General features: G+C 41.9%; 1 protein-coding gene and 2 long non-coding RNA genes across 3 annotated transcripts in view; 1 reads left to right on the top strand and 2 right to left on the bottom strand.

Moving 5' to 3' along the window:
- LOC118958775 (uncharacterized) overlaps positions 1-12595 on the top strand; it is a 38136-nt gene that overhangs the window by 9247 nt on the left and 16294 nt on the right. The gene's annotated exons all lie outside the window — the stretch shown is intronic.
- On the bottom strand, positions 101-3270 carry LOC149984630 (uncharacterized). Its single transcript, XR_016494739.1, has 3 exons — positions 3216-3270; positions 2941-3023; positions 101-2642 (listed from the first exon to the last, which is right to left on the bottom strand). It is a non-coding gene; the product is annotated as an uncharacterized LOC149984630 (long non-coding RNA).
- The window catches only part of LOC110520083 (ceramide synthase 6), a 32264-nt gene continuing 24097 nt past the window's right edge, over positions 4429-12595 (bottom strand). Inside the window, exons 7-11 of the mRNA XM_021597122.3 lie at positions 10202-10330; positions 9733-9839; positions 7498-7654; positions 6953-6976; positions 4429-6738 (exon numbers count right to left, since the gene is read on the bottom strand). Coding sequence (XP_021452797.3) covers positions 6571-6738; positions 6953-6976; positions 7498-7654; positions 9733-9839; positions 10202-10330 — 585 coding nt within the window. The 3' untranslated portion in view covers positions 4429-6570. The remainder of the gene's footprint in view (positions 6739-6952; positions 6977-7497; positions 7655-9732; positions 9840-10201; positions 10331-12595) is intronic.

Raw genomic sequence — 12595 nt, 5'->3', positions numbered from 1 at the left:
CTTAACCCCAAGAATTGAAACACCGACTGCATCCAGGCCTAATCGCCCAACATCAGTGCCTAACCTCACTAACGCTCTTGTGGCTGAATGAAAGCATTACCTTTTGTAGTTTACAAGCCCGGCCATATCCAACGAGCGTCTGAGCAGGTGTAGTAGGATTCAATCTTTGTCCTGTATTGATGCTTTGCCTTTTTGATGGTTTGTCGGAGGGCATAGCGGGATTTCTTCTAAGCGTCCAGGTTAGATTCCTGCTCCTTGAAAGCAGCAGCTCTAGCCTTTAGCTCAGTGCGGATGTTTCCTGTAATCCATGGCTTCTGGTTGGGGTACGGTCACTGTGGGGACGACATCATCGATGCACTTATTGATGAAGCCAGTGACTTATGTGGTGTAATCCTCAATGCCATTGGAAGAATCCCAGAAACATATTCCAGTCTGTGCTAGTGAAACAGTCCTGTTCTTATCTCCTACATCTGACCACTTCCGTATTGAGCGAGTCACTGGTACTTCCTTCTTTAGTTTTTGCTTGTAAGCGGGAATCAGGAGGATTGAGTAATGGTCAGATTTGCCAAATGGAGGGTGAGGGAGAGTTTTGTACGCGTCTCTGTGTGTGGAGTAAAGGTGGTCTGGAGTTTTATTTCCCCCTCAGCTTGAACATGTAACATGCTGATAGAAATTAGGTGAAACAGATATGTTTCCCTGCATTAAAGTCCCTGGCCACTAGGAGTGGCGCCTCTGGATGAGCATTTTCTTCTTTGCTTATGGCCTTATACAACTCGTTGAGTGTGGTCTTAGTGCCAGCATCGGTTTATGGTGGTAAATAGACAGCTATGATAAATATAGATAAACTTTCTTGGTAAATAGTTTATTTACCAAGAGAGTAAATAGTCTACAGCTACCTCAGGCAAGCAAGATTTCTTGCACCAGCTGTTATTGACAAATAGACAAAGACCGCCACCCCTTATCTTACCGGAGGCAGCTGTTTTATCTTGCCGATTCACCGAAAACTCAGCCAGCTGTATCTTTTCCATGTCGTCATTCAGCCACGACTCGGTAAAACATAAGATATTACAGTTTTTAATGTCCCGTTGGTAGGATAGTCTTGATCAGAGCTCATCCAGTTTATTATTCAATGATTGCACGTTGGCTAATAGGACTGATGGTAGAGGCGGGTTACTCAATTGCCGTCGGAGTCTTACAAGGCACCCCGTCCTTCCCCTATATCTCCATCTCTTCTTCATGCGAATGACAGGGATTTGGGCCTTGTCTGGTGTCTTCGTCCAGTACAAGGTGATTAATCGCTGTTCTGATATTCAGAAGCTCTTTTCGGTCATTTGGGGGAAACATAATGTACAAAATGTTACAAATAACGCAAAAAAAAAAAAACAATTGCACAATTGGTTAGGAGCCCGTAAAAAAGGCAGTCGTCTTCTCTGGTGCCATTATTACAATTCCTCTTGTAATCGCTCCTCTTTCACCCCAGCTGCCAAACAACCCTAATTCAGATTACCTTGATTCCTACCCCTGCTAGATTAGAGACATAATTTATAGATCTGCAGGTAAGGGTGCTCTCGAGCGGCTAGATGTTCTTTACCATTCGGTCATCAGATTTTCCACCAGTGCTCCTTATAGGTGTAATGATGTATGCTGAGAGTCCGGAAGCAAGTTCAGGGAGTGAATACATTTAATAAATAAACAAAACAAGAAACACAAACGGCGCACCGACATGAAACAGAAACAATGATGACTGGGGAAGAAACCAAAGGGAGTGACATATAAAGGGCAGGTAATCAAGGAGGTGATGGAGTTGAGGTGAGTGTCATTATGCACAATTGCACGAAATGCTGGTGACAGGTGTGCGCCATAAACGAGCAGCCTGGTGACCTAGAGGCCAGAGAGGGAGCACACGTGACACTAGGACCTCACTGCACTCTATTAAACTGTTCATCTCCGTATACCCATTGCAAGACCCACTGGTTGATGATTATTTATAAAAACCCTATTAGGGCGGTGTGAGGCCTATCTGAGATATCTACTGCAGCCCTCATCCTCCACATACAACACCCGTTCTGCCAGTCATATTCTCTTAAAGGTCCCCAAAAGCGCACACATCCCTGGGTCGCTCCTCTTTTAAGTTCGCTGCTGCTAGCAACTGGAACGAGCTGCAAAACCACTCAAACTCTCTTCATTCAAAGACTCAATCATGGACACTCTTACTGACAGTTGTGGCTGCTTCGCCTGATGTGCTGTTGTCTGTGCCCAATAATGTTTGTACCATGTTGTGCTTCTGCCATGTTTTGTTGCTACTATACCATGTTGTTGTCATGTGGTGTTGCTGCTATGCTAATGTTGTCTTGGGTCTCTCTTTATGTAGTGTTGTGGTGTCTCTGTCGTGAATTGTGTTTTATCCAATATTTTAATTTTAATCCCAGCCCCTGTCCCCACACTTCATGGAAATGAAAACAACATCATGTAGTGTTTTTTCAGCACTATTACAACTTTTATAAACATTGGCACATGACATACTTACAGTAGATATTTTATAGAAAAGGTAACCTACTCACTTGTCATTCATCAACTTGGATGCCTTGAGTTTCCCAGCAAACTTCTGCAGTCCCTTGGCATAACTGACCTCCAGCTCAGCCCTAGTCACAGAGAAATGTCATCAAGGCACGTTACTTTTGTCACACTGAGGTGAAACCGTAACTACAGGTAATTCAAATTCAATCCGGAAGTTAGGACTTCAGCATGCAATTATGAATGGATGTGTAGGTACGTCCCAAAAAAAAGAATGGAAATGTCATGAAAAATAAATATGTGCAGTCCAGCTTCAAAAGTGTAACTTTTCCAATCTGAGAGAGCATACTATGCTCAAATAAATTACCTCAAAGGATATTCTCAAGGAGTTGTGTATGCAAATACAGTACATCACATTGACCATACCTTTGCTGACATACTGTCATGACCTTGCAGAAATGCTCCCCATTGTTGGAAAACCTCTTCAGATCTTGGTACAACAGGTTGTACTATAACACATTTGCCAAGTCATGGTGTTGTCAAACTGCGGCTATCTTGAGTAACCACTAATACAAACAGCTTTGAAGAAAATCCATTACATTTTGAATTATGTTACACACATATAAAGGAGAAATAAGCAACATTTGTCTTTGCCATTTGACTAAAAGTTGTCTTTGAAAAGAGGTAGAGTGAGTACTCACCGTACAGTTGCTCACAGGGTCCGGCATTTTCAGTCTAAGGTGGTTTATTGACTTTGCACTTTGAACACGCTCCTCCTAAAGCCATTTATGCGGAAATCACCCGAGCATATACACTGAGCATACAAAACATTAAGAACATGTTTTGCGTCCTCCGTGTATACGTTCAGGTGATTTCCGCATGAATTACTTTAGGAGAGGTGAATCCAGGTAAGCTATGATCCCTTATTGATGTCACTTGTTAAATCCACTTCAATCAGTGTAGATGAAGGGGAGGAGAAATGTTAAAAAAATATGTTTAAGCCTTATGACAATTGAGACATGGATTGCGTATGTGTGCCATTGAGGTTGAATGGGGCAGGCAAAATATTTGTGCTTTTGAATGGGGTATGGTAGGTGCCAGACGCACCAGTTTGGGTGTGTCAAGAACTGCAACACTGCTGGGTTTTTCACACGCATCAGTTTTCTGTGTTTCAAGAATGGTCCACCACCCGAAGGAGATCCAGCCAACTTAACACAACTGTGGGAAGCATTGAAGTCAACATGGACCAGCATCCTTGTGGAATGCTTAACACCTTGGTGTTCCTAATGTTTAGTACACTCAGTATATAGCCAGTGCACAGGAAAATTCCATTGGAAGATTCAACCATTTATGTCCTCACCCATCCACTGTCACTTTGTGCACATGAAAATGTCAATAATTACTTAATTCATGAAAACCCTTTTCCCATCAACAACAGGGATGATCGATACTGCATTAGAGACCTACACAATACACATTCTATTCAATCCATGTGTCCTTGGATGATTCATATATGCCAATACAAGTAAAAAGAGAAATTACATGGGCTCCTGGAGAGCTATTATTTTTCTCTGAAACACAAACGCTACTTGAAGTTGAATATGCAATACATCTAGTTATATTTCAATGAGAATGTATAATGAGAATGGATTAGCGAGATGAATGTCCCGAAAGCATTGTTGAATGAATATCAATGACAAGAATTCATAGTCATAATTATGCAATCGCATTAATTATTCACTTAGCCTTGAGAGGGAATCAGTTTTGGAACAAAAAAATAACAATCCTTCATAGTCAACTTGCCATGCCACAAAAATTCTAATTCTGTAATCTACCAATATTACTCCGTTACTTCTCACAAGAACAAGTATGTACAGCAACTGCTAGTTTCAATTAATCAGATCGACAAATATACGTTCTTACTTGCAATCTTTAATTATTGTCAAGGGTTTTAAATGCATCATTGCTTAATAATACCTTCCTCTGTCTTTCAAGAGGGCCATGAACAATTAACGAAATACTTACCAGAAATGTTGTAGAATACTTAACAAAATGTAATTGGAAATATAGCATGGCCCTATTTTTACACACACACATACATAATGCTGTTACTGATATCTCTTACAGCTTATGGATGGATAATGTGTGTTTGTATTTCCCATAATAATGCATTGTTGTAAGACCACATTATTCATTTGTGAGCAAAACAAATGCAATCAGTTTTAGCAAGTGAAGGGGGGGGCATCACTGAAAACAAATCCATTTGTTTAGCATTTTTGCCAATGAAAAGACTCATGCTGTAATGTGTGTAGTGTGTGTACCCGTTGATGGAATAGTGAAATGATATGCATTACGGATTGGTTCACAATTAGCCAATCTTAACACTGACAAAGTCATTGAGACATGTTGACAATAATTAGCAAATTTACAGTACCAATCAAAAGTTTGGACACATCTACTCATTACAGGGTTTAAAAAAATATTTTTAAAACTATTTTCTACATTGTAGAATAATAGTGAAGACATCAAAACTATTATAACACATGGAATCATGAGATTCTTCAAAGTAGCTACTCTGCCTTGAACTTTGCACACTCTTGGCTTTCTCTCAACCAGCTTCATGATGTAGTCACCTGGAATGCAATTAAATTATGTGTGCCTTGTTAAAGGTTAATTTGTGGAAATTCTTTCCTTAATGTGTTTGAGCCAATCAGTTGTGTTTTAACAACGTAGGGATGGTATACAGAAGATAGCCCTATTTGGAAAAAGATGAAGTCCATATTATGTCAAGAACTGCTCAAATAAGCGAAGAGAAACAACAATCCATCATTACTTTAAGGTCAGTCAATGCAGAAGATTTCAGGAACTTTGAGTTACCAGCCTGCTGCACAGAGTTCAAGTAACAGACATTTCAACATCAACTGTTCAGAGGAGACTGCATGAATCAGGCCTTCATGGTCAAAATTGCTGCAAAGAAACCACTACTAAAGCACACCAATGAGAAGAGACTTGCTTGGGCCAAGAAACACGAGCAATGGACATTAGACCGGTGGAAATCTGTCCTTTGGTCTGATGAGGCCAAATTTGAAATTGTTGGTTCCAACCGCCGTATCTTTGTGAGACGCAGAGTAGGTGAATGGATGATTTCCGCATGTGTGGCTCCCACCGTGAAGCATGGAGGAGGTGGTGTGATGGTGCTTTGCTGGTGACACTGTCAGTGATTTATTTAGAATTCAAGGGACACTTCACCAGCATGGCTACCACCTGGTCTGCGCTTAGTGGGACTATCATTTGTTTTTCAACAGGACAATGACCCAACACACCTCCAGACTATGTAAGGGCTATTTTACAAAAGGAGAGTGATGGAGTGCTGCATCACCCGACCTCAACCCAATTGAGATGGTTTGGGATGAGTTGCACCGCAGAGCGAAGGAAAAGCAGCCAACAAATGCTCAGCATATGTGGGAACTCCTTCAAGACAGTTGGAAATGCGTTCCAGGTGAAGCTGGTTGAGAGTGCCAACAGTGTGCAAAGCTATCATCAAGGCAAAAGGTGGCTACTTTGAAGAATCTAAAATATATTTAATTTGTTATTTCATAGTTTTGCACTGCTGTTTTTTCACTGCTATTCTACATTGTAAAAAAAAATAGTAAAAATTAAGAAAAATCCTGGAATGAGTAGGTGTCCACATTTGACTGGTACTGTATATCTATCCAAAATAAATAACAGACACATAACATAATTAACTACCCCCAGTATGCCAGTCAGACTACGTTTAAACAGCATGCTTTCGTCATAATAGTGGAATGCGTTCATTCATTGGCTAAACAGAGAGACTGGGCTGTACCGACAGGAGTGCTTTGATATTTCATTGAATGCAGTTTGATGCAAATATAGAGAAAGATAATAAAATGGAGGGGAAACATGGAAATAATCAAACTGAAAACTAAGAACTTCCAGTACCAGACAGGCAATGTTGTTCATGTCGCACACATGTATCTATGAATGGTGTCTGCAGCTTTGCTCCAGTGCTTATAAAATGTCTCATAGCAGTGGTCAGTGTTCATCTAGACAAGGGGCCCCTGCTGACAGGTACCCATTGGTCCCGTGGACTTTATTGGTCCCGTTGGTGGTACTGTTGTGGTGCTTCTGAACAGGAGTGGGCGGAGGACCGTTGTCCTCGTCCGAGCTGGACTCAATGTCACTGCGGTCGTCTTTCGACACCTGTGGAGAGGTGCAGACGCTGTCAGAACAGCTCATATACCATCTGATGTCATGACAGAGGAAGTAAAAGCAGTTGGCCATCGCTATTGGTTTCCTCATTTTACAAATAAGATCATGTAAAAAAAAGAAAGAAAGGGATGTCATGTGATTGTGACTTGATAGTGAGATGACAATACACAAAGAAGTTTGTTCCCCTTCTGTTCCAACTACTTACATGTAAAGGATTCCACTTCCCTGCCTTGAAGGTTGAAAGGTTAGCATGAGGGATAGAAAAAGTAAAATCAATGAAGGTTATTGACAACAAAACAGGCTCTTTAGTGAATAGCTTCTGTAGTACATGTACAGTGAGCTTGACTGCTAAGATTACCCTTTGCTTTGCATTTACAATTACAAAAAGTAACATGGTAGTGCTAAATTCTAACTACATACATAATGAGAATGACTTTTTAACTACATAAAGACGGTCCTCTTGAGTGTACTCTGTCATATTTTCATAATGTCTGCCAAATGGCACCCTATTCCCTATGGGCCCTGGTCAAAAGTAGTGCACTACATATGATGCCATTTAGGACCCTGAAATGCGAACTGGGGGAGAATCTCAACGTTTCCTTGACTACTCGCATTCTCTTCTCAACTCAGGAGAAGAGGAGAAGCTCAGAGAGGGACCTCTGACATTCTCAACCAATGAGTTTTGAGAACCAGGCAAGAGGACGCGAGGAGTCAAGAAATTGTAATTGAGACTCTCCCTTTGTCTCTCACCTTTCCTCTGGAGATGGCTCGACAGGCTATCTTCACTATGAGGTAGGACCAGAAGGAGTGCAGGAACTGCAGCAGGATCAGGAGTAGGTTGAACACCCACCAGGAGGGGTACGGCCCCACGATCTCCCAGCTCTCAAACAAGGTAGTGTTTAAAATCCTACGTGAAAGAGAGAGAGAGCAAGAGAAAAATAATTAGTCAACTCATTTGATAAGTAAACCACACTACACACACATTCAGAGCAGCTCATAATGACAGGATGTAGTAATGAGACAACCACGTCATCTCTATTGGGAATTGGGTAACATACTGGAAATACTTATTGGTTTTAATATGGGTCGCTCTCTGAAATTAACAAAAACCTGTCAACTAAAGTACACGCCAGAAAACCCAGTCTGAGGCAGCTGTCACCAAATAAGCTACTTGTTATTGTCTTAGGATTCTAGGTGAACAGAAGACAGTAAATGTTCCTGGTGCTCTAAGGTAGAGTGGAGGAATACAGATGGCCAGGTGGTTGAGAGAGACCCACAGGGACAACATAAGAGGCTAACGTCCAGAGCCTTCAGCCCCTAGCTAAGGGTTTCCCAAACTCGGTCCTCGGGACCCTAAGGGGTGCACGTCTTTTCTTTTTTTTTTTTGCCTTAGCATTACACAGCTGATTCAAATAATCAACAAGCTTTGATAATTTGAATCAGCTGTGTAGTGTTAAGGCAAAAACCAAAACGTGAAGTCTCCTAAAACCCTTGGGGTCCTGAGGACCGAGTTTGGAAAACACTGCCCTAGCTTGCTCTCCATCCTCCACGACAGACAGGCAGAGACAGACAGACCCTCTCTTAACAGCCAAGGATAATTATCACCCAGGAGAAGACAGACAAATAACTTTATCCCTTCTCCCCGCTATACTGTGAGGAAAAGCTCATGCAGCACTTTACTGTATGAAGTCAATCTGTTATAATGTACACACTACTCAAACCACTTTAAAGAACATATTAAATCCTTCATTCACTTCTCTGATGAATGGCTTGATAGCTATTTCAGGGAAGGTAGAGATATAGTTGGATAATTGTACATGATATGAACCCAGCTGATACTGAAGCCATGGTAACAGTTGTACAGTCACACTACCCTTCTGGTTGCTGTGGTGCGCTCTGCCTGCACTGTGATATACTGTATAACTCACGACGGCATACTAACAAGAGGAAATCACTGAATGAGACTTTTCTAAAGGATTTACATTTCTTTAGAGACAGTGCACTGTACTGTGGAGGTTCATGCTTTAATATCTTTCGAATAAAGAGTCGTTTGTCATTTTGATCTGGTAATTAACCGCGCTGTCCTCGAGTGTGGGCTCAAAATTGGGGTGACGTCTCAGAGCGGGATAGTAAATCACGTCGCTGTTTTCTCCTCGTACAGTGACGGTAGTGCTGAGAGTGTGCTTAGGACATGACACAGTAAGATGGTGCGCACATATTCCTCTACTACGACTAATTTGCTACTGCTTCTCTCTCTCTCATATCAAAAAAGGTAGGATGTCTCTCTGACACATCAAAAACATTCCGGTGCAATTCAAATTCGTCATCTAATTGGAAGTCCAATATGTAAAAAAGACAACATTCTGGCATTGATACCAACTGATACAGGCACTGTGATAACATAAATCATTTGTTAATTAAGGTTTTCAAAGTGTACATTGAATGTGCCATTTCAGATTCCAGTCTCAAATCGACCCTGGTTTACATAATTAAATTATCTCAAAATAATGGTCCGTCTTTCATTTTTATTTCCCCCTCCCTCTTTACTGGAGAAGATGCTTACGTCCATATTGTTGCTGTAGTATCCATAGTAACTATTACTAAGCAACAAAACTCACCAAGACCTGTATAAAATGAAAACCTTCCTGGAAAAATTGCAAAGCCCATTTGGAAAAAGTGTCAATATTCTGAGATCTACAGTACATTCATGTCTCCTGTATTCGGAGACAGATTATACACTGAAACAAACATGCTCCGATATACAGTATCATCCTGGTCTGTCTCAACTGGCAGCACACAAGTGCATCTAAAAAACACTAAACTCCATTGTTTCAATTGAGCTGTAGTCTTTCACAGAGAAGACATTGGTTGAGTCCCAAATGCCGCATTATTCCCTACATAGTGCACTATTTTTGACCAGTGGCCGTAGGGAATAGGGTGCCATTTGGGAAGTATTCATTCTATGTAGAGACAAAGCCTCCTTACCAGACAGGATAGACACCCAGCCTGGAGCTGATGAAGACCATTGCAAACATGACAAACAGGAGGTTGCAAAGTCTCTGAAACTTGGCATAGTTGGCCATTTTGGCAGCCTGCAACAGATGACACAGACACACGTAAAATGGTTACAAGAACAAAACGTGGATGTTGTATCTATCTTTTTCCTACACTGAAATTGGTTTCGGCAGTACATAATTGAAATCTACAGATGGCCGATTTTCCCTCTGATCACAAGCAAGCACAGTAGCTAAAACAACCACAAAAGAACACAGGACCCTCCCACATGTCCGTGGGGTGTGAAGAACACATCAGGGCCACGTTCAGCAGGCAAACCTTGTGGAACATTGCAGAGAGAAATGTAATTTGTAGAAATAACAAAAATCTTCCCCCCCCCCCCCTACATGCCAGACACCTGAACATGCCTTGCTGAACGTGTCCCTGTGTCTCTACTCACCTCCACCAGGACGTCGGCGGAGTCGTGGAGACACATGACCAGCGTGCCCACTCTAGCCATGTTGTTGACGTAGGCGAAGGTGATGAGGGAGATTGTCGCCAGGTGGTGCAGGAACATTATCAGGAAGTCCTGCGGGGGCGGGGGGGGGGGGGGGGGGGCACAGGCGTCATAGTCATGTCACACAATGGTAGAGGGAGAAAGCATTCTCTACCATGTGACTCACATCAAGGAGACATGTACAGCATGTGGGTTTTATGAAAGCTTCGGCGTCATGCAGAGAACATGACCGCTGCTGTATTCTTTGTGCTCACAGTAGATAAGTGGACTCCTCTGCACCTTGTACACTTGCTGGCTGCGCACTATGCAGAACATCTATGGTGACAAGGTGCGGGTGACATTCTGACAAGGACATTGCCCCTTTGTAAACATCACACTCCGTAAATGACAATTCAACTTCCCTCCTCATCTGCTTTTGCTTTGTGCTGACAATTCTATTGTTTCTCTGAACGCAGGACTCAAGGGCAGCTGACGCCTTCCTTTCTCATCTACTTTGGTGGCTAGACAGTTATTCTTTTCACAAATTAATGAATATGAAAACTAAGTCTAGTGAAAATGTACTATATATATTTTTAAAAAAAGAGAGGCGAGTCTACATGTACTACAGCTAAAGTAGTCCGTCTAGAAGGTTAATATCCCCTGATGAGTGAGGCTGTGGCTGAATAAGGATGACATGCCCTCCTGTGCCCCACAGGGTTGAAAAGGCTCAGGACAGCAGCAGAGCAGCCAGCCCAGAGCAGGAGGAGGAGCAGTGGTGGAAACACAGAATGGAAGCAACAGAGTGCAGGGAACATACTGGAATTGGCAGGGGGTGCAGAGGACCTCCTCAATGCGTAGCTTTGTGCAATGAAAAAACTGAAAGGAGAAACAAAAAACAGACATGCCAACAGTCAACACGGAGATGAGAGGTGAGGGCATAAACACCACGGCATCATGGGACAGCTGTGAGTGATTGAGTGAGTGTTAGGTGTTCAGTGGTGTGGACAGAGTGGGGCAGAAAGACAAGGAAGAGATTGGAGGCATGCAAATTGGCATTCTCTGAACTCAACTAGGGAGCTGGTTTAAAAGAAAATGCCATGGCCAAGGAGGGCCCTCCATAAACAATACCAACCCCCTATATTCTACCCCTTGTTCTTGACACCGCTTAACAGTGCTAAAGATTGAAAAGCACAGAAGCAAAAAGGGCTATGCTGAGGCAATATTTACAGCTCAAACATGGAGATGCCCTGACCTGGAAAATCTCTGGCAACCCGACTATGGGATGTATTAGAGTGTATGCGTGTGTGTGTGTGTGTGTGTCAAATGTGTGTCTGTCTGCAGATGAGCAGTTCTGCAGTGGTCTTTTCCATAGCGGCTGTGCGTGTACGTTCCATGGATTATTTATCTTTGGTCTAGGGATTAAGTGTGAGTGGGTCACAAAACTGGGCCTGATGTCATCACAGCTGTTTGTTTGACCCTCAGTTACTGTGTTTAAACATCCTTCAGGATGAAGTGGAGTGAGAGGCTAGTTTACGAAAAATATATAAAACATGTGCTACTAACAAAATCACCTCAGATAAACCAGGTCTAAAACACTCACAGATATCAAAACTAACTTGAAACCATTTGTGTCTCAATTCGTATTCAATATGAAATATTTCAAATGAATCTTTTTTTTCTTAAATAATAGTTTATCAGTGGGGACAAGGAATGACATGACACTGAAATAAATAAAAAATTATGGAGAAATGTAATAATCTTCAGATTCTAGGAACTGAATAATGAAATGAGACTCAATCGAAAACAAATAAGAGGGGAAAACGGTTTACAATGTCTGCCAGAAGATTCCAGTAATCCATCTCCTCCTCTCAGAGGCCTGTGATTTCACAGAGCAGAGATTAGACTAAAACACCACACCAAGGCAAAGACCAAAAAATAAAACAAAATCCTAGAACAGACAATAGCAGGCCTGAATGCAGACAAACAATAATTAAGGCTTTCTTGAGATTACCACTGCATAACAGAACTGACTTGCAGACTTGTTTACGTGTTGCTGTGCGTTTTGTTGCCAACCTTACTTTGCTACCTGACAACTTTACGGTTTTTACTTTTTAATTACCGTTTATATTTTTGTTTTTTCCCTCAACTTTTTTATTTTCATTCAACTTTTTCACTCCGGACGCTTTATCTGGACATGGTTCGTCAGGACCTCCAACAGCCGAAGCTAAGTAGTAATATTAACATGATGCCTTCTAATTGCAGTCGCTGTACTCATAATATACAGGAGAACGATCGCCTTACGGCGAGGATAGCTGTGCTACAAGCCCAGCTTCAGACGCAATCGTTAGGCAAGGGTAA

This window comes from Oncorhynchus mykiss, chromosome 3, assembly GCF_057628025.1.
Source record: "Oncorhynchus mykiss isolate SJ-2025 chromosome 3, ASM5762802v1, whole genome shotgun sequence".
NCBI classification, from domain to species: domain Eukaryota; kingdom Metazoa; phylum Chordata; class Actinopteri; order Salmoniformes; family Salmonidae; genus Oncorhynchus; species Oncorhynchus mykiss.
This window is presented reverse-complemented; position numbering and strand designations above follow the sequence as displayed.